Source organism: Pteropus vampyrus, unplaced genomic scaffold (assembly GCF_000151845.1).
Source record: "Pteropus vampyrus isolate Shadow unplaced genomic scaffold, Pvam_2.0 Scaffold64, whole genome shotgun sequence".
NCBI classification, from domain to species: Eukaryota; Metazoa; Chordata; class Mammalia; order Chiroptera; family Pteropodidae; genus Pteropus; species Pteropus vampyrus.
The window spans coordinates 7213008-7234778 of NW_011888845.1; the positions used below are offsets into that span (position 1 = coordinate 7213008).

At 32.4% G+C, this 21771-nt stretch overlaps 1 protein-coding gene across 2 annotated transcripts in view; it reads left to right on the plus strand.

The window, feature by feature from the left end:
* KHDRBS2 (KH RNA binding domain containing, signal transduction associated 2) overlaps positions 1-21771 on the plus strand; it is a 511685-nt gene that overhangs the window by 486370 nt on the left and 3544 nt on the right. The window contains exons 9-10 of one of the 2 annotated variants that reach the window (XR_002780626.1): positions 7766-7939; positions 9874-9934. Coding sequence is in view for 1 of the 2 variants with exons in the window: in XM_011361193.1 (XP_011359495.1) it covers positions 7766-7863 (98 nt within the window). In the remaining variant the exon portion in view is untranslated. Of the gene's footprint in view, positions 1-7765; positions 8867-9873; positions 9935-21771 lie in introns of those variants that run through there. The other variant, XM_011361193.1, reaches the window with a different exon arrangement.

Consider the following 21771-nt stretch of genomic DNA (forward strand, 5'->3'; position numbering starts at 1 on the left):
TATATTGTGAGTTAATTTCGGTGTATGATGACAGCAGTTTAGTTTCTTTCTTCTGCCTGTGGCTTTCCAATTTTCTCAGCACCATTTATTGAAGAGGCTTTCTTTTCTCCATTGTGTTTTTGGCTACATTGTCAAAAATTATTTGCTCATATATATTTTGGTTTATCAAATTATTTTAAACATAAATGGATTAAATGTTCCTATCATATGCTGCCTAAACAAGACTCACTTCTGATCAAAAGGCACACAGAGACTGACAGTAAAGGGATGGTGAAAGATATTCCATGAAAATGAAAACAAACAAACAAACCAAAAGCAGGGGTAGCAATACTTATACCACACAAAAACAGACTTTAAAACAAAGACAAAGAGATAAAGTAATCTCACTTCTGGGTATTTATCCAAGAAATTTTTTCAGTGAATACAATGCAGCACTTGTACTTCAGGTGATCGCTAAAGTCATCAACTCCAATTGCCTAAAATGAAGTCAGGGATCAGATCAAGTTAGGCCTCATATAGAATTCCTTGCTAAGGAATGTGGATTTGATTTTGAATGTGCTACAAGGGCACTTGTACTGGCTTAATCAAGTGTACTTAGAAAAGTCTCTTTGGCTAGAAAATGGATAAGAGTAAGGAGTTGTACACACACACAGTAGGGAGTATATAAACATAGAAAGCATAAAAATAATGGAAAGATACAAAAGGAACTAGGTAGCTGAGAATTCTGGGCAAAGATGATAATGTCTAATAGTGAAATAAGGTTAACAGAAATGGAAAGAAATACATGACTTAAATATGTATTAAAGAAAAAAAGATAGAGCTTTGTTATTGCTTAGATCCATTAGGTAAAGAAAAGAGGAGATCATGAAGATGCAAAGATTTTTTGGTGGGTAACTAGGTAGGTAGTAGGTAGTAGCATCTTTCTCTCAAATAGGAAACTTGGGAAAATTAATATGTACTATGGAAAAAAGATGAGTTTAGTTTTGGAAAAGGTTTACTTTGAGACACCTGAGGAGAAGTCCCACAGGCAGTTGGATATGCATGACAGAAGCTCAGAATGGTTTGTGACAATTTAAATGTGTTATCGATATACAGATTAAGAGATTTGCTGAAGGAGTCTTTCAACAAGAAGAGGAAAAACCAGAATTCAAAGGCAGCCCTGGCTGCAAGACTTTTGGGACTCCCATTCAAAGTGAAAGGATCTATCCGAAGGAAGCTTATGGTTCCTTTTATGGGTACAAAATGAAGATGTAAAATATTTAAATATAATTAATTTATTCAATAAATGATTACCGAGTGTCTGCCATGTGCATTTTAAGATTCTAGAGTTGAGAATAGAGTGTTTAGAAAGGCCAGCTCTTTGTTAATCTTTGAGTGGATTATCCCAAGTGTTACTTTTTTTCTAACAGAAAATGTCTAATAAAAAATTTGAAACAGCGATAGAAGTTATAAATGCTTCCCATGAGCTGACTGAATTTCCTGAGTGCATAACTAATAATGAATTGAAAGTTAACTCTTCTTGGAACATAATTCGCTATGTTTGTCTGTGAAAACAGATGCTGGTCATCTATATTTCTTCTTCAGTATTTTTCTCTTTTACCATCTGCATCTTAAAACAATAAACTCAACAATTACAAAGGGTGGTAATACAAATTGTGTGGATGAAATGGTTGAGCCATTTGGTTCCAAAATTCCATTAATGTTTTTAAATACTAAGATATGCCTTCCACTTTGGATGAATACCTGGATTTCACTTTAACAAATTCAGTTCGAGCAGCCCACATTCTTGTTAACAAAATTAAAACTATAATCTTTATTATTTAGTTAATTAATTATCGTTGGACTCATCAATTGTTATGTAATCCAAAGGGAGTAAAATAAAATTAAGCCCTATTTCTGGGAAAGAAAAGAAAAGGAAGTGGCAGTGAGGAATTTCTTTCAGATAGAAGGTATGGTGAGAGAGTAATAGATAAAAATTCTAGGTCTTCCCAACATCTAAACTTCTGAGCTATAACTTCCTCACCTTTTAAAGGAAGGCAACGTTAGCACCTCTCTTGAAGGAAAATTGTATTTGCTAATAATATACATAAAATGCCTAGCATTGTGCTTCACTCTTAGAAAGTATGATAGTAATATCTCCTTTTTAAAAATAGGATAGATATTTTTAAATTAAAAAAAGAAAATGGACATTATGATTATAGTGAATTACAATGATAAAATATCTAACATTTTTGGGGGGAATAAATAGCCATAAAACAACATGTAAGTGTATATTTGAAAGATGATTTTAAAAAGAATATTTTCTGAAAGATCACAAACTTAACTGAGATTGGCAAACTGAGTGGCTTAGAGCCAGTTCGAATTTTGTTGTAATGCTATTTTATGATTGGCAAACCAGACACTAGCCAGTAGCAATAGAGATGAATTTAGGTTTCCTACTTTAGTTGTGGATTTTGCATATCGGTTTATAGTATACCAGAAATAAATAACATGAGCTGTCCTTTTTTGTTGTAGTGTGTTTAAAATAAATTATTTTTGAGATTTTTTTTCAGAGCTCAGAAACATATCAACGACTAGCTATGTAGGTCTAGCAAAGTGTGGATTTAAAAGCCGTGCCCTCAGTAATCTTTCTGCTATCTTATATCCTTTCTGAAATGATCTCTAAAGTTAATTTACTCATTTACTCTGAAGGTGGCATTTTAAACCTACTTCCAGAAAGATAAACATTAAAAGTTTACTTTGCAAGCACTTAAATAATGCCGACTTTTTTTAAATTTGCACCTTACTCCTATGTTTCATTTTTTCCCCCACCAACCTCAATATTTATAGTATCTCTGGAACAATCATAGAACAGTTTTGCAACTTTAAAAACCATCCAGATTTTTCTTTCCCCCTCTGAATGCTCCCCAAGGTACCTGGTCCTGGCAGAGAGCACCTTGAGAAATGCACACCACTTAATAGGCCCCATTCTGCTGAGAACAGAGTATTGAGATGCAAAAGCTTTTTAAGTATAGTAACATTTAATGCACAGAGAAGAGTTACCTGGGTAATTTACACCCCTTTATCAAAGTAAAATGTTCTTCAATGATTCTTATTACCATGTAATGGAGATGCACTCTACAGCATTCTGTAAAACTTGACTCAGCTGGGTAAACAATCAGTCTGAGTCAAAGAACCAGAGGTGGAGTAATTTTTAAAAGAAATATTGATATATTTCAGATATGCACAACACTATAACCTAATTGCTAATAACGTGTTTCTGAGTAAGAATCCTTTTTTTTATTTTGCATAATTAATTTTAAAATTCATTTCGTTAGTGATATCATTTATATGTAGCTTACAAATATTTATGGTGTTCTTACTACATGCCTTCCAACTTAGAAGGTCTTTTCTCTCACAGATTTTAGAATCCGGTTTAAGAAACAAGGCCAGATGATACAAATTAATTAATACAGGAAAACCTTTAAGAAAGTGAGTCCCTTTAAGTAGGTTAAACAACATCCGCATTCTTAATTATGCTACATATTTGCTCAGAAAATGACGTCTTTGACTATAAATGCTCAAGTTCAATCCAAGTTCATTTGAATAATGGAAGTTAGTAGCTCCCCTCTCTTGGCTTTCCCCAGCACTTTCTCAAATTTCAATTATAATTGCATCATAATCTATGAAATTTCTTATTAGTTTTGTCCTTTGATCTCCTTAAGGTTTCTTAAACGATCCTCATATGCAGGGCTAAGTACAATAACTAATATATGAGAGATCTTTAGTAAAGAAAAACAAAGCAAAAAGTTTATTTAATGAATGCTTTATCTGTCCCCTTTCTTTCTTATTTTATACATATGGTGCATTAAAATCTGAGTTGGAAAGTCTGGAAGTGTTGGGAATTTGATCAAATCACTTGAGCTCTGTTTCTCATCTCCTCATTTGTTATTTTCAGATCCACAATTCTGTAAACCATTCTAGTAATTTCAACTTGGCAGACAGTTATTTTCTACCTTCTCTAAGTAATAATTTAGTTGCTCAATTCACATGCTTAGTCTAACTAATGCTTTGCATATGACAATTATCCTGATTTTAAGAGTATCTTAATTCCTTTACCATTTTCCAGAAGGACAAAGAAAGATTATCTCTAAATTTCATTGTCTGCAATGATTTTTTTAAGTGACCTCCTAGACCACCTTATGGGAATAGAAACAATTATCCAGGGCTCCAAAATTTGCATGAAGCCCTAAAATGTTTTAAAACCACCTCAGGCTGCTGAACAGTAGAACCCCAGGAAAAAATGGGATTCTATGGCCATTCCTGGGCCAAATTCTATGGCCATTCCTGGGCCTTTATAACTTCAAATTTTAGAGAATTCTCGCCATGAAGACCTTAAAATAATTTGTCTCTTTCTATGTTTGGGGTTTTCCCATGTGCAGAGTTCCATGGTGGACACAAGTTACAATTCCTTTAGAGATTTCTAAGAATCTATACCAATACTTACAGTAAAGAAATCCAAGAGCTTCTGGTGAGCAATGCGGGGACTGGCTGACATATGAGGCTCAATGACAAAGGGAAAACATTCATTGAGTCAGTGCTCTTCAGTCCTGATCAAAGACCATAATTTCACTAAAAGAAGCTGGCTTGTATTATAAACATTAATAAACATTATGATATTAGGAAAAATAGACCAAGGAAATTTGACACAAATAGGAATAATATTTTCCTGATCTCTATTCACTGTTGTTATTGAGAATATGTAAAAAAATGGACACAAGACCTGAACTTAGTGAAATAAATCCTGGATTTCCTCTGCTAATGGTAGAGTTTTAGAATTTTTTAAGATTCTTTAACATTAAAAAAAGAAAGAAAGAAAGAAAAAAGAAAGTAAAAGCAGATGGGACAAATAGAAAATACCTTACAAAAAGAAAAAGATTCCTTACCATTAGCCTTTCTGATTCTAATTATGGAAGACTAATAGTACTTCCTGTTTTAACTACCCTTTTCAAGCAGGAAAAAGCCTACTATTTATTTGCATACAAACAAAATTATAAAAGAGCACACTTTTGTGCAATGAAACATAATGTTATTACACTTTTTTGTAATGGGATTCCCCTATGATTGTTTCGCTGAATCCAATAGTGAATATTTTTGCTACTTACCTAATAAACTTTCTTGAGTAAGACGTCTGACTTCAACTCAATAATAAAATATATAAAATTTCTAGTTAGAGTTTTTTTAAATTAATGTTGAATTTCTTCAGCTCAATTGTCACTGTTTTCAAGGCTGTCATCAGAAGCTCTTTCTGCCTCATAGTTCCTAGAGTTAATCATTCTTGCACTCTTTCATTGCATTAAACCCCTACAAGGCACTGCATTTTTTCCAGGCACTAAGGATGTAGCAGTGAACAGTGACACTTCCCATTTCAAAGTTGGCCAGCAGTTAAGAAATCTAAGATTTTAGTCCATCAATTGGCTGTCTAGAGCTTTAGATGAAGTCAGGTAAAGCCAAGTTAATGTGTTCTTATTAAACACTTATGTGTTCTGTGGCAAATCCCTGAGATTATGCCAGTTTAAAGGTTATTACAGATCTGGGGGTAGATGTGGCAGGTATTACTATCACTCTGTTTATGGTTGTTCTGCTATTTTCACAACCAACCAGGAATGTTCAGCATCTGATAAAGGATCCAGAGCCTCCATTTCCTGAGAGAACTTGAAACCTATATTATCTCAGCTCCTAAACCTTATAAACAGCAACCCAGGGATCCCTAACACTAGAACAAATTGAGCAAAAAGTGGTACATTCCCATTGTTAAAAACAATAATAAACTGGGGTGTTTTACCATTAGAGGACAAAAACCATTAACATATTCATGATTATTCATAGACAAAGTATAAAATTTATATTACATGAAGCTAAGAAGTCACTCTCAAACTTGTAAGCAAAAATTCATTTCCTTTCTAGTACATCAAAGAAAGTTTACTTAATTCCAAATGAGAACACATATACATAAAATTCTCCAAAATGTCTATGTTGAGAAATTCTGGAAGCTCAAAGGTAAATTCTTCCTTAAGAGATCATATCAGAAAGACCAACATCTACAGTCTCTCACCAAAAAGACAATAGGATCTAGAGCAGGGGTCTGTAAAAGCCCAGAGTGTAAAAATTTTAGGCTTTGCAGGCAGTATGGTCTCCATCAGTTACTCAACTCTGCCTTTGTAGAGTGAAAGCAGACATAGACAAGATTAGTAAATAAGCATGCCTGTGTTCCAGTAAAACTTTATCAAAACAGGCAGCTGGCCAAATGTGGCTCACAGGCCATAGTTAGCCAACTCCTACTCTATATTCTGAGTAAAGGTAACATTTCTCATATTTCTTTAAGTTCTCACTTCTATTTTATGTCCTATCACATAGTGAAACAAACATAAGTATTCACCTTAAATTGTGAAGGAGATACAATTTTTCATTTATCATCAGATATCATTTGTAATAAAGATGTCCTGATGAAGGATTTCCTCAGAAACCTAACGTTTACACATTTCAATGCTATTTGTTTCTACATTTATAAATTTTGATAATTTTTCTGTATTATCGATCATTATCCTTCATCTTATAGTAAGTGCAACTTATACTTCAGTTTGGGTGAATGGCTAGAGATAGTCTTAGGGGTACTTGAACTATCTGGGGGCATATATCTACATCAGTTTGCCTCAGTCTGCAGTGATTTTCCAGCTGATATTGCCATTACCACTGCCTTTTATATCTGTTATCAATATCAGTGTGTCACTTTCAAGTAATCCCTTTTCTTATGTCCATATTTCCTCCCACCATAGTCCCATGCATGAAATCTGCTCTCTATTGAACTGATTTCTAATTGAAAAATCCAGATAACCTAGTTCTGGCCTCAAATAAGTCATCATAAACCCAATATTAGTCCCCGACCCTTTGAAGGAGGGCTGCATTTCTTTTCTGGGGGCATCGACTTTACATATGTTATTTTCTATAATACTCAAAAGCTTGGTTGCTTGTTTCTTGGGTTTTGGCTAGGTTCCAAAACACTGAGGTTGCTGGAAGTTTGATTAACAGATAAATAAGGAGTTTTCCTAGTGTACTAGTGTATTTCCAAGTTGTTTATTTGAAAAAATTAATATGAGATTTTTTTTTTCTTTACTGATTTTGCTACATAAAATTTACTCTGCTTCGTATCCTGCTTATCTCTGACTTTGTTTTGCACAGTGGATATCAACACAGGGCCACATAAGAGTCATTTAGGAAAGCATCTGAAAAATACTAAACCCTAGGTCCCACCATGTAGAGTTTTCTGCTCACTTGGTTTGGGAGACAGAGAATAGGTATTAGTCGGTTTTTGTTTTGTTTTGTTTTCATTTTAAGATTCCCAGATGATTCTCAAGTTAATCAAGGCCTAAGGACCACTGGTTTTCTATATAAGTTCTTTTAGGAGTTTATATAAAGGATACAATATGGAATGGTTTATACTAATACTCCTCTTTCTATTTTGTGGCATAGAAATTTAACACATAATAAATATGGAGTCTAACAACTCTGTCTTCTTGAATAATGCCCTGCAAGCTTAACTCCAAGTGGCTGCATTTCAAAATATATACTTTTTGGATGATCTCACCATGTAGAACATGTAATAAGGCTTGTGCTGTCAGTGTGAAATCTTTTATTTTCTTTTCTTCGTTTGACTAATGTGTCTTAAATGATTGTTTCTGATAACTGTGAAGCCATGTGAATGTTATCATCATTCTCTCGTTCACAGCACCAGAAGAATGGGCCACGACCCGCTCCAGCCTGAAGGCACCACCACCAAGGTCAGCCAGAGGGGTATACAGGGAGCACCCCTATGGTAGATATTGAAGGTCCTCCTCACCGATGACCTCACCTCAAAGACAATTCATAGCCTGTGGTCTCCACATAAACAACAACAAGACAAGTAATAGTCCTTTTTTTTTTCCTATTCTAAGGATAACTGCTCATGATTACTCCCATATATTTCTTGTATTTCCCTACTGTTGGCGTGACATTGACACTAGTATTATTTTACAAAACGGACTAAAAGAGACATTGGCAAGCATTGTCTATAAACCATTCAGAAGGATGATATTCTCTTGGTTGTTTTCATTGTTGTGTGTAACTTTTTTTTTCTTTTTTCCTTTTCCTTTTCCTTTTTTTTTAAAGAAAGAGCATGAATTTGTTAACAGATTTTGAGTCTCAATCAACTAGCAAAAACTTTGTTTAGGGTTGCTAAAAGACTGTAATATGATTTTTGAACTAGCTGATAATAAAGTTGTAGATAAGATGTTTTAACCTGTCTTTTAATATCTGTTAGTTAGATGAAGATGTTCGATATTAAGTTTGTAAATTTAATTTTAAATGCTGTTTTAATGGGGTTGAAAACAAGCAGCTACTGTATGTATGTAGCTAACTGAATTTGTTCAGTGTTTTAACCTGTATTTGTTAAAAAAAAAAACAAAAACACACATAAAGTTCCATGTGTAAGCTTCTTCTAAATAGGAAACCACAATTTGTCAAATATGTTTGCCATAATTTGTCAATAAAGCTGAAAACTTTTGTAAAAACTAAATTTGGAATTACTTGTTTTCTAGCTTTAAATGCCTGCTTTATTTCTTCTTCAAGAGATGCCTAAAATGTTTTCTATTTAAAAATTACAAAAATGAACCCAAGCCTGTTTTAAGATATTTGTGTAATACTTAAAAAAATGTATTAATAACTTATGGTTGTTAAATAATTTAAAAGTTAACAAACTAAACTGTTACATGAATCATGGTTAGTAAACACTAATGTATAACATGTTAATGGAGAAAAATGGATTTAGAATAATAAATGGATTTTAAACTATCCTCTAAGCTTTATCTTGCTAAACACAAATTCTGATTGACTTGTTTGCATTAGCATGTCTCTCGTGAGAAAGAGTAATGGAGTATAAAGAGGTAAGATTACCACTTACCACTGTCTAAATGCCTAGTTCTTCAACCTTTGAGTTTCCCCGCACATTAAATATCCCATCCAACATGTAAGCATTGCGTAGATTCACTTTATTGTTTTCACTCAAAGGAGTGCGTGGACTTCATTTGCGTAGTTTATAACAATTTGTTTTGACAAACAAATCATCAGTGTCACTGGCCAGTTGTTGCTATTCAACCTCAAAAACTTTATTTGTAATTTTCAGTGCTAAATATCACCGCCCTTGAAGGCAGTTTAGAGGGCTGATATTTCTTTTGAGACTATCAGACTTGATGGCTGATGATTATTAAGGAAATATGTCGCAGGACTCAAAGGATGACTAAACGTTAAACAGGTAACACTAATAGTAACTCTGTAATTTTGCCTATGCAACAGTAATGTTAAATATTCTCAGTTATTAAGTTCCTGATAGTTAAAAAAGTAAACCTACAAAAATATAACAAATAGGTCTATAGGTTATTAAAACAACTAATTAACATTAACTAGAGGCACCAAAATTATTTTACAATATATAACCCTCAAGGTAATAAACAGAACTAAAATTAACAATAATAGTAATGCAACTCTTGCTAACATCAAACGTAAGCTAAATTTTGATGGAAAAAAGAAAGTGAAAGACTTGATGGTAGGGATGAATGCCAAAACTATTAATATTTTAAATACAGTTTTTTTGTTTATGGTGGCTTTTGTCGATGTGATTGGTTTACTTTTTTGCTGCTAACCAGCTTAGGCATATTGCTGTTCAGTTTCTGCAGCTGGAGTTGCATGCTAATAGTTTTATGAAGTGTGTGTCTGTCATCAATTAAAATTGTAAATATTTGCCTTTCACAAAATGCTATTGCGTTATATTTAATTGTTTTTTATTCTTTCTCACTGTTTCAGGTACCCGCAAGCAAAGAGCACATAATTGAATAGCAGAAGTGATGGGCTATGAAGGATAGAGGTAAGCTTATTTTTTTATTTTCTCTGAAATAGATCATCTTTACCCACATGAAGCTATGGCAGTGAACTACAACCCCGAATGCCACTTGTTGAAATACTGAAAATTCTTGTCAAGGAACTGAGTTATTATATTTTTTTTCTTTGAAATAAAGTGATCCAACTTGGTATTTACCTAGAAAGACTTTCTGAGGTTATTTAGAAGCTTGTCAAAGGAATTGTAAATTAGTAGTTAATATTCAGCACTTTTCTTTGCTATGAACTACTATAAATTACCTCTGTTTAACTGTACAAAGAAAGAATAGTAAAACTTTTGCCCTGAAGATATAAAAGAAGGAAATCAATATTGTTCGCTGAGCTGGAGGGATGAGAAAGAAACCCCATAACCAACTCACTGCCTACCCCTTGTAAATGAGATAATAGTTAATAACATTAACATTTATTTAGTCAAATAAAATAACTAAACTCACCACTATTTTCTGCATTTATCTCACTGGATTTATCTGTAAACTTCTTGTGTCTCACCTGCCATTCTATTTGATTTGGCTAATGTTTACCGAGTATAAAGCACTATTGGAAATTGGAACTTGATATCTGTACACAAGAACTTGAAAACTTTAGCCAATAAACTTCAGACTGAAAAAATGCAAAGGCAGTTGTTATGAAATCCACAGACTGCCCTGACATTCAGAAATTGAAATGGCCTTGCCATGATATTTGAAATAGAGTAAAACCCAAGTCGTCTTCTGTCTGGTCCTCTTTTTATTACACAAATATCCAAATATCTGCAATACAGTGTTGCCTTAAACAAGTGTCATAAAAGAGAGAACCTGGAGATTCCTTATGAGTGGAGGTAGGGCAGAAACTGAGAGAATCAGGGAATGAAAGGGGTAGCCTATTCATTGATGAGGAAGGGAGCGCCACCTGGTGAAGGCAATAGGCTATACCAGTTTGTGGAGTCCAAAGAGTTCAGGAAGTATTCGAGAGGAAACCAGTTCTATGGACCCTGAAGGCCAGATTCATGAAGGCACAAAGCGTACGCAAAGCCCAGAGAGGTGGGGTCCAGTCAGGTCACTGTTGTCCCTGAATACTGTGTTAAATTTTCAGATTTTTTTGGAAAAAAATAAAAGAAAGCCACTGTAGTTTCGAAGTAAAGAATTAGAGCTATTCCCTGAAGGAAATTATCCCAAGTAACCAGGGAAAACCTCACATTTAGTCAGTCAGTTTTGTAATTACTAATGCTTCTTCATCTGAGATAGCTTTTCTAAAAATCAAATTGTTAAAATAACTATTTAATACTATACATGCTTCAAGTAATCAAGTCTCTTTGTTAAGCTGTAGAATCAATGATCAAGTTACAGAGACTGCAATTCTGACATTATGTTTATCGGTAACTTCCCATATCTGACTGACTCTGAAAAAATGTTAGTTTTTATAAACCAAGGGGAGAAAGAATCTCTAATCCAGATATTTTATGTATTATTCTCCCTTGATCCTTTTCAAACAATAGGCTTGATCTTATAAAGTAAGGAAAGAAAAACCAGTCACAGTTTGTTACTATTTTGATATATCGATCAATGTTTTATAATTATTTTATTGTTGCTGTTATTGTTTTATAACCTTGTGGCTCTCTCCATTCAGAGTAGATCTTTGAATTCATTAATGCGGGCAGAGCTCTCAGCAGAAATAAGAGAAGAGAACATTCTTGGCTATTGAGTTTAAAAGTAAGAATTTTTAAAGCTCAGAAACAATAATTTGTAAGAAAGGGGATTTTGAGTTTCAAAAACATGCATTTTGAGTAGGCTTTAAGTAGGAGACAAAGTTTATGTGTTAACAATAGGTTTAAAAGACTCTCATCCATAAATAGATAGATACATAAATAACCCCTTTCCATCTATCTGTCTCCATGCATCTACAAAACAAATATTGTCTAGGCTGAGAAGAAAGCTAAAGCTAAAGAGGAGGCGACAGCTAAGATAGTGTGGCCTTAAGCATGAGTTTCCGTACACTATATCAATTATCCAATAAAAGCCTGAGATAGTTTTGGAATATAAAAGGGACCTTTGTCTAAAGTGGAACCTGAGGATTCAGCATACTTCACAGTGTTCCCCACATCAGTGTTCCATGTGCAATTCTGTAGAAGAATGTTTCTATAGAATGTTTCTCTGTGCTGGCAAAAGTGAAGCGGGTGTGGCAGAGAGAGCCACATATACAGTCGCCTCTACAGGAAGGCAGGGGAGGATTCAGTAGCATCTGCATGAACTAACACTGACCAGGATACAGATGTATCAGTGGATACAACGTGGAAAAGTGACCTGGCTGAGTTTATTTTTCTCCGCCCAGCAGTTTGGGGACTTGAGATTGAAATCAAGCTGAGGTATAAAAAAATATAATTACACATACATTGCTGTTGTTTGTGACATAACTTGTCTGACTCTTAAAATAATCAAAAGTGAATATAGTAGGTTTTTCTGGCAAAAGGGAATGAGAATTACTCTGTTGGTGGCCTCTCAGCAAAAAACTTTGATAGAATGAAAACTGTTCCAAGAGTGGCCTATACTAATAAACATCTGCCCAGTCAGAGGGTGCCTTCTTCTCTTGTCAGTATCAGACTATGGTCCTGGGTCCTATGTGGATCCCTTCATGACATCATGGGTGTTCTCACTAATTCCCAAGTGCTGGTTCCCAAAGAGAGCAGAATAGGTACCCTGCCAGTTCTAGAGTCATTGCCAGTACAAACATTCTCATGTCTGACATTTGCCTTTTTCAAATCATACAAACTTGAATGGCAGATTAAGCTTTTTAAATTACAGTGGGTTTCGTCTAAGTGTAGTTGAAATTATCTGTGTGCGTGCTCCATACATTCTATCAGAAAATGCTATAACTCTTGGCACACTAATGATCCTCTGACCACAAGAACTCAGCAAAACACCAAAGGTGTTGGGCACTAAACAAAGTATATTAATAGTAATAAAACATTAATAAGTAATAAAGTCTTTTTGTCTGCTTCTTTTTGTCCAGCAAAAAGTTTTACTACATTCAACTCCGATTAAATCAGAATCAATTTGATGCCAGTTAAGAGACCAAATAGTGCTTTTAGGTCTTATTTGCAATATTTAGGTAATTATTGCTTTCAGTATATTAATGGAACTAAGGCCACTTAGCTTAGTAACAATTGAAGTATTAACAGTTTTTAAAACTATTTGGAATAGAATGACATTAAAAGTTCTCATTAATTCTTTTAATGAAAAATTTTTTTAAATGTGTTATTAAACTATTACTCTTGTTCTTTTCATTCTTTACTTAAAAATAGATTGGTCCTTTGAAAACCACAAATGCCCCTTAAAAATGTAACCCTTTAATTATATAGCATTCTCTCTCTATTTCTGTCTCTTCGTTAATGTAATATAGAAGCCTGTAGGAGGTGTATGTGTGAGCGTCTGTGCGTGTGTGTGTGTGTGTGTGTGTGTTAAAGGGAATAGAGAATAGTGATCCATAATCTGAGTTGGCTGAATATCAAGTAGCAGTTTTAGTATCGAGGGGCTGCCTATTACTGAAAACTCCACCTGTTTGACACTCTCGCAGGTTCCATGGGAAGGTTTAATACTTACTGCAAAAGATTATTTAATAAATGATTGAAAATATCCAATTGTATGGTAATTTACAAAATCGATGACATGATTTATATTTTGTATGAAGGCAGAGTATTGATGATGATGATGATGATGATGATAATAATACTAATAATACTAATAATAATAGTGGTGCTGTTCCTTTTCCAAGCATACTTGCCTGACAAGGTTCTAGAATTTTCATGTAAAAACTTAGACGAAACGTCTGTAATCCTTATAACAACCTTTCAAAGGAAGTACACTTAACCCCATTTTAAAGCAAAATTGAAAGAGGAAGAAGGAGAAATTCAGAAGTTTAACTAATTTCACAGTTAATATACAGCCAAACTGATATTTAAAAGTTTGATAACCCACGCATTTTCCAGAATGCTATGGTGATTCTCTGCTTTCAGTGAATTTGATTGAAAAGAGAATCTAAAATCTCAAATAGCCTTATCATAATTTCTATTCTATAGCAATATGATGAATCATGACTTTAAAAATTTATGATAAAAAATTATGATAAAAAAGTTTAACTTGAAATGCATCTTTACTTTGATCTTTCCTCAAACATCATTCTTTCTGATTTTGTCATAGAAAAATATAGAAGAATTCTACGTTTGTCATAAAGCAAGACTACAGTTTTGTAGAACAAATGAATTCATTTATAATCTAAATTCTATTTTGACATTAAAAAACACATGATTAAATAAGCATGAGAGCAATTTCAGGCTTTTATTGTTTGATCTATAAATCAGAACTCTGCTTTAAAGTATGAGACTCAATTTCAAACCAGAAATATCTTCATATAAGCCATGCAGTCATGTTTTGAGAACACAAAGTGAAGGTATCACTCAATGTTAAATATTTAAAAACAAAGCATTTCCTGTTGCCAATGTATTGTGTAGCATTTGTCTGGATATCCTTATGTCCTATTAAAATATTTGAGTTAGCTGTTCTTGTTGACTGGCAGGCACCAATCTTCATACCATCATAAAGTTTAATTTTCTAGTCTCTTTACGCAGTATCTATTAATTCGTACTCAAAAGATTATTTACATTGAGGGGAAAAGGTCACTCTACTTGATATGCTGTCTTATATCTTGGTCTCTTACACTTCCTTGTGAGAAGAATTGAGAAAATAGGAGAGGAAGTTGTCTGATTCATATACTACTAGATGCCTTAACAACAGCCAGTTTATTATCTGGCCTTTACCATAAAAAAATACAGAATTGGTAACAAGTTACTAAACATGATTTTTGTTCAAGCTTTTGTTCCACCATGGTTTATACTGCACAGTGGAATATAGTGAATGATCTATTTCCAAAGATATTTGGAGAAGCTTGGATCTTCTTCTTCTTAGAACCTCTCTGGAAGCAAATGTCACCACTCGACAAAGGTTTCCTACCACCTTTATGCCTCTAAAGATGACTTCTATCAGTAGGAAAATGTTCCTTCCCCTGTCTCATTCTTTATTTGCCCTAACACAGGTGTTCCCTTTTTCCTTTATTTTAACCTCATGCCTGCCTTTTTTGACATCAGGACATTTTTCAACTTCTCTGATACATCTGGTCCTTCCCTTCCCAATGTGTGTTGTCATTTTTCCAACTGCACACGGGAATGTGAGAAGACAGAAAGGCAATTGATGACTGTAGAAGAAAGAACACTGTCCAATCTATTCAGTGGAGCCCTTACATTAAGAGATGTTTACTGGGTTAATTATGAAATCAATATGTGTCTATTGTAAACAAAAAAGTATGAAAAGAAAAAAATCACATTTAATTAAAACAGAAATAACAACTGTTAACATTTACTTATAGCCTACTGGTCACAAATTTTGATTTCTTAGTTATAAAGTATAAGGGGATCCAATAGGTCAGAAAATACCTGCAATTTAAGTTCTCTGTTTCAAAATATAAAACCCGAAAATTAAAAATAAATAAACTTACATATAGAATTCACTAAGATCAGTGTATAATGTCTGTGACTGGAATGAAAACAGTTTTAAAAGTCTTTAAACAGGGAAGATTATATTTACAAGTTGCATAAAGATCATCTTGATAATGGAATTAATGTTGAATTTTTAAACTGTTTCTTTCAACTTTCCTGTTGTGCATTTAAGAATATAAATTCATTTACTGATCAATAGTTAATAATTTAGAACTAATATTAAGTATACTGCCTTATGCTTTTTTATAAGGCAGTGATTTTTAAAATAAATAATACCACATTTCATCAGAGTAACTTCTCTGGAATCTCTTTATATTTGATAACTTCAAACAAAGTACAAATTGGTTTTCAACTTAAAAACTTTTTTTTTTTCCATTTCCAGTCAGTATATCATTCAGGTACCAATAATGGTTACCTTAGAATATGACAGAATTGCCTGTGAATTGGTATTGGTTTTTTTGGAGATTTGTTTTTATTTTGGATTTTTTTAAATATACGCTGCTTTGTTTTGTTTTTTTAATTACAAAAGTAATTCATACTCGGAGTTTAAATAATTAGACTGCATAATGTAAATATGTAATCTAAAAATAGAAAGTCCATAACCTTACTCCTCAAAGATAACTCTCAACAGATTGGTTTATATTCCTTCTGATTTTCTTTCTCTCCTTTTTCTTTTCTTCTTCTATTCCACAGCTGCCTGTTATTTATTTATTTATTTGAAATGGGATTCTGCTATATACATATATACAATTTTAATTTTCAGAAGTGAGGTGAATTTTCTTTCTTTGTGAATAGCCATTTCCATAAGGTTGATTTGTATGTGGAAGAGTAAAGTTGCATTAATACACTATGAAATTTTAACTCACACTGCACGCTCTAAAGTATAAGTGAAATTACTTTAACTTTTCAAGCTTCATTTTTCTTAGCGGTAAAATGGAGATAATAATAGCACCTACTCATAGAATTGTGAGGTTTTGAAAAGTAAAGTAAAATCATTTAAGTGTATGTCTATCCTTCACGAATTTAGTTAATATTCTCCCCAAAATTATTTTTCCTTGACTGAAAATTTTTACTTTAAGATATCTTCATGGTATGTATCAAATGTGTTAAAAAAAAAAAAAAACAACCTAGTTTAATCCATAAAAATAGTCATATTATCTAAGTTGATTCGCAGCTTAGACATTTTAAAATTATCCTTTACTAAAATATTCAGCTAATGTAGACTTTAGAACACAGTTATAAAAATGCTCATTATTATATTTTCTTTAGCAATCATATATTGGATATCTTCATAACAGGTATTATAAGATATGCTTATACATAATAATCTCATAATAATGCTACACATATATTGTTTACATTGAAATAAGGCTAAAAATGAAAGTAAGATTAGCAATAATTCGATATAGTTGTTTCAATAATGTGATGAAAGAGGCATTTGCAGTAATGCAATACATAATACACGTCAAGCACTAGATTAAGTATTTTTAGGAATGACTGAATATATTTTCTCAACAACCCTAGGATATAAGTTCTAGGGTATCCTCATTTTCTAAATGGGAAAACTGAGCCTGAGAGAGAAGAAGCAACCTACCCAAAGTCACATCACTGGGCAGTGGGGTGGCCTCTAAACCCAGGCAGTCACAATCAGAGACCTTATCCTTAACCGCTACACTCTACTCTCCCCTCCGATTTTAATGACAAGTTTTGTAGTAAACTAATTTGAGAGGGGAAAAAAATGCAAATGTGTAATTTATTTTTCAAGCTAGTCAAAAGTAATTAAAAGAAATTCTTTACTATGAATATTTCCAAGATGAGTACTAACTTTAAAGTCTGACAATAAATTGCTAAACACCTCTATATGCATAAGCCAAAATATTCAGAATCTCTCTTTTCCCTGGATTATTCCAAAAACAAGTCTTATGTAACCCTAAACTCTGTATATGTTGTGCCTGAGTGTATTTATTCGTCAGTCTTACTATTGATTAAATGGAAGCTATGTGTATCTACTTATAGCATGGTGGTTGAGATATCCTAAATAATAAAATAACATAAAACTTCAATGAAAAAGATATGAAATTTAAATAAACTATAAAAACATATTTCTAGAAAAATAGTCATGGTTACTTACTTGTTTACTAATGGCATGCTCTATTGTATTGATTTGGCCTAATTAGTGTGATTATAAAAATAAAATATAGGTTTCCTTTACTATCTCTTGTTTTATCAATGATCCACACATTGAAATGTGTTTTATACTTTATTAAATTTAATAATAGGATACCATAATGAGGGTGAACATAGGAAAAAGAAAAAAATGATTTAGAAAGAAAAGATATGTAGCTGGGAGGGTGAGAAAGAGTCATTAGAAGTGCTAAGATGAAATAGGTAGTAATATGAAAAGAAAAGAATGTAATTCCTGAGATTTAAAAAATCTCATAAATCATCATTTGCAACTTATCACATATGGCAGTAACTTTAGAAATTTAAAATATGCTTTCCTTTTACAGCAAATACAGAACATTATGCTACTGAATATATCTAGAACTTCTGTTGTCTGTCTCAGAACGATCACTTTCTTAGGCCATTGCATTTTCCCTTCACTTCTACCAGAAGATATTCTTTACCACTTCAGAAAATTTCTGTGTCCAGTGTTGGGTAAAGAACAAATATTTGCCCCAGCTTCTCACAGTATACAGTAATTCAAACTTGTGCTTTTAGAAAATTACAAATTATTGAATATTTTATACTGATGTTTGAGAGATCCTATACTCCAATCTATATTTGAAGAATCCTGTAGTTTGGCATACTATACACTATGAGTTGAAAAATAGATCCTTTTTGAAGCAATAACTCTATAAAAATTCTCAATAAGAATTGTTTATTTGTTGTATTTGGATTATTAGAAGATTGTCTAACATAAGATATAAAGGTTAATTACTAATAGTGCTAGCTATCACATAAGGAAAAATGTCATCAAGTGCAGCATCTTCGTTTAAACATGTTCAAGAAATATTTAGGGAAAGAACCTCTCCAAAATAACTAACCATCTTTTTATAAATGATAGCATCCAGTGGTAGAAAAGAGATCAAGATTTTATGAGACAGAACACTGTTCATATGCAGTAATTATTAAATATCTTTTAATAAAAAACACTGTTAATCAAAGTTTTGAGATTTACTTTTACCTTCATATAAATGTTTACTCCTAACTTTAATAATTGACATTTAGATACCTCCTAAAGACATGTCATAATATTGAATACTTAAACCCAGCATATTGGTATAAGCAATTACTCAAAATCAAGAGCCTAATCATTACAAAAATGTACACTGAATTTGGAATTCTAAATTAAGTAATAATTTTTCTGATTTAGCTGGAAGAGAATGAAATTAATTAACTAAAAGTATAAAACACTAAGTAAGAAATTAATAGATACATTCTAATTTTGATTTATAATACATCAAAATTGAGACTCCATTTCTTTAGCATCTATGATTATCAGAACTTCAAAAAAAACCTGGGTAATCATTTTACCACTAGATAAAAATTAGCATAGCTTTGGCCATCACTTTTCTGTTCATTACTCCTTCCATTTTAAAAACAAAAACAAAAACAAAACTTTATGACTATTAGGTAATTGAGATTTTCAATGCCCTGTGAATTTCAACATCTAATTTTGGATCAGTTTGCAAAGGCCAAAAAAAGGCACTGTAATTTTTTATTTTAAGCCAAGTACCATTTTGAGGAAAACGTCTCAGAAGTTTTGAGTCTAAATTAAACAGAACAGCAATTGATCTTGATTTAATTTACTAAACAATTTCATTTAGCAATGCAGAGACTTAGAATTTTTCCATGAGTATAGTCATCTGGAAAGATTTTGCTACCTGGTCCAATTTATCTTTGTTCACCTTGATTATTAAAGTATGTTGCAAGGACTCAGAAATATCTATTTGTCAGGAAGCTGCTGTTGAAGGAAAACAGCAAATCAATATAGATTTTAACTTTTACAATTAATTTGCTGTATTACACTGTATAGAAAACATACTAGCTCTTTTTGTGGTATAAAAGCAATGTGTATGAGAGTCTTAGGTTTACTAATTTTCCAGGTCAAACCTCATTCCTGAATTTGACACGAGTTTCTGAATTCTCACTCTGTGGTCAGATAGCTGAACTGTGCAATCCACTTCAGGTTCTGATGTGCTCAGAACCTCACAGATTTCTGGTTAATACCAAGATCAAGAAATGCACTTTCTTAGTAAGCATAGATGGCTAATTAAAATATTAAGGTTCATTATATAAATAAGATACAGCACTTAAGGTTCAAATAGTAAAACAAGTACATATATTTGGTGATGAGATCGTTCTTGCTGCCTTCCTCACGCAATGCAGGGGAAAGAAGGGTCTAGAAATGCAGTAAAAATGAGAGAGAACTTTAATTACGTCTACAATGTCCATGCCAATAAAACAGTAAGATTTCAACAGGCTACAGAGTGTTTCTAGAGCATGTATTTATTTATAAAGATAAATTATTTGAAAACGACACTTGATAAATATCTAATTAGGGAGTATTTCCTTCTCTCCTGAGGATGGATTTGTTTTTAGCATGTTAAAATAATTTATAACTGCTTTATTTTACTTATTCACTATTACTGCATACCTTATTTCTCAAAGTAACCCTGATTAATGTAATGCAGCTGCATTCAATTTTATAGACTTACCAAGTTGTAGAAAAGACACATACCTTAGTTCTCAAATCATTCGTTTTATAACTAAGATTTAATTCTTAATAGAATCATAGCCAAATCAAAATAGTTAACTTATCAGACTGTTCCTAAATATAGCAGTTTTATTTATTTTTAATCGCCTTCAATGTACAAATAGACAAAATGGAATTGGAGACCAGAAATTTCAGGACAAGGAACAGTCTGTTAATTTGTCACTGACTATATATTACGATGAAATTAAACTTCAAAATAAAATTATTGGAGCACAAAATAAGCTATGAATGGGCTTTATGATGAGGAAGAATAAAAATGAGATCTTATATTGTATAGAATATCTATTTCATAAATATCTTTAATGTTGGGTATGCTTATCCCTTGAAAAGATATTCAGATCTTGCCAGAACTTAAGTGAATGAATAAGATTCTTACTTTATACTTTAATGAAATTTGTGTAAGTTTTTTATATTCCATATCACATACTTACTCAGCCTCTAATTTTATTGGTTAGGCATTTTGGAAAGTTTATCTTTTTCCTACTTTAAAACAGTGAGGTTTAGAAATAAGTATTATCTATTAAATTGATAATCAGTCCAAAATAGGACATTTGCCAAAATTAGCCAACAAACTGTCAACTCTCTTTTCCACTTTGCATTTGTGGAGAATGTAAGTATTACTTACAATTGATTCAGTTCCTCTCAGATTTTGAAATATACTTTTATAATGGAGTTAATAGAAAAAATGCATTCCATAAAACACTTAAGTATCATCTAATAATTCTGAGTGCTTTTAACACCAAAGATTTGTGTCTCATATTAACATAGTAACACCCAAGGCTTATTCTTAATATTTTATTTCCTAAAAGATTTTCTTCTACTCTAATTTTTGACATATGAAAATCAGCTATAAAATAACTGGGGAACATACTATATGGATTTTTAATTGGACATAAAATTAAAGATTTATTATTTCATTTCTAATCAGTTTATCTACCAAATGCCCACCCAACATATTTGAATGTTTATGCCACATGTTATTTGCTCAGTAGCTTCAAAAATAGACTAGACATTAATTAGAATATTAATTAGTATCTAACAATATGTAGAATTAGAAAAAGTATATCCAGTTAAGTTGCAATGAATTTGGTTTTAATATCAAGTAATGATACATTTAAAAATTATAATAAAAGTCAATTACTCTGCTAAAATGTTCCTTAATGGGCTAAAACCATATAACCACCTTTATTTATTACAAATAATAAAATTGAAGTACTAAACTAATCAAATTCCAATCAGTCCAATTATATGCATTTCAATGAAACAGTGTTTAACACAAAATAGACTAAAAAAAAATGAAAAGTTCATTGTCTTATAACCAGAAACACTTAGCTTTAAACTTCAACCAACCAGGTAATGAGTTTGTCATTTCTCAGCTGTGTTCTTAGTGGGAAGTTGTCAAATATGTTTGACATTTCTAAACTTGCTACCTCATTTGTCCCTGTTTATGAACCCGATGTTGCATCTTAAACCACAGAACAGGAAGAAGACCCCAGCGGCA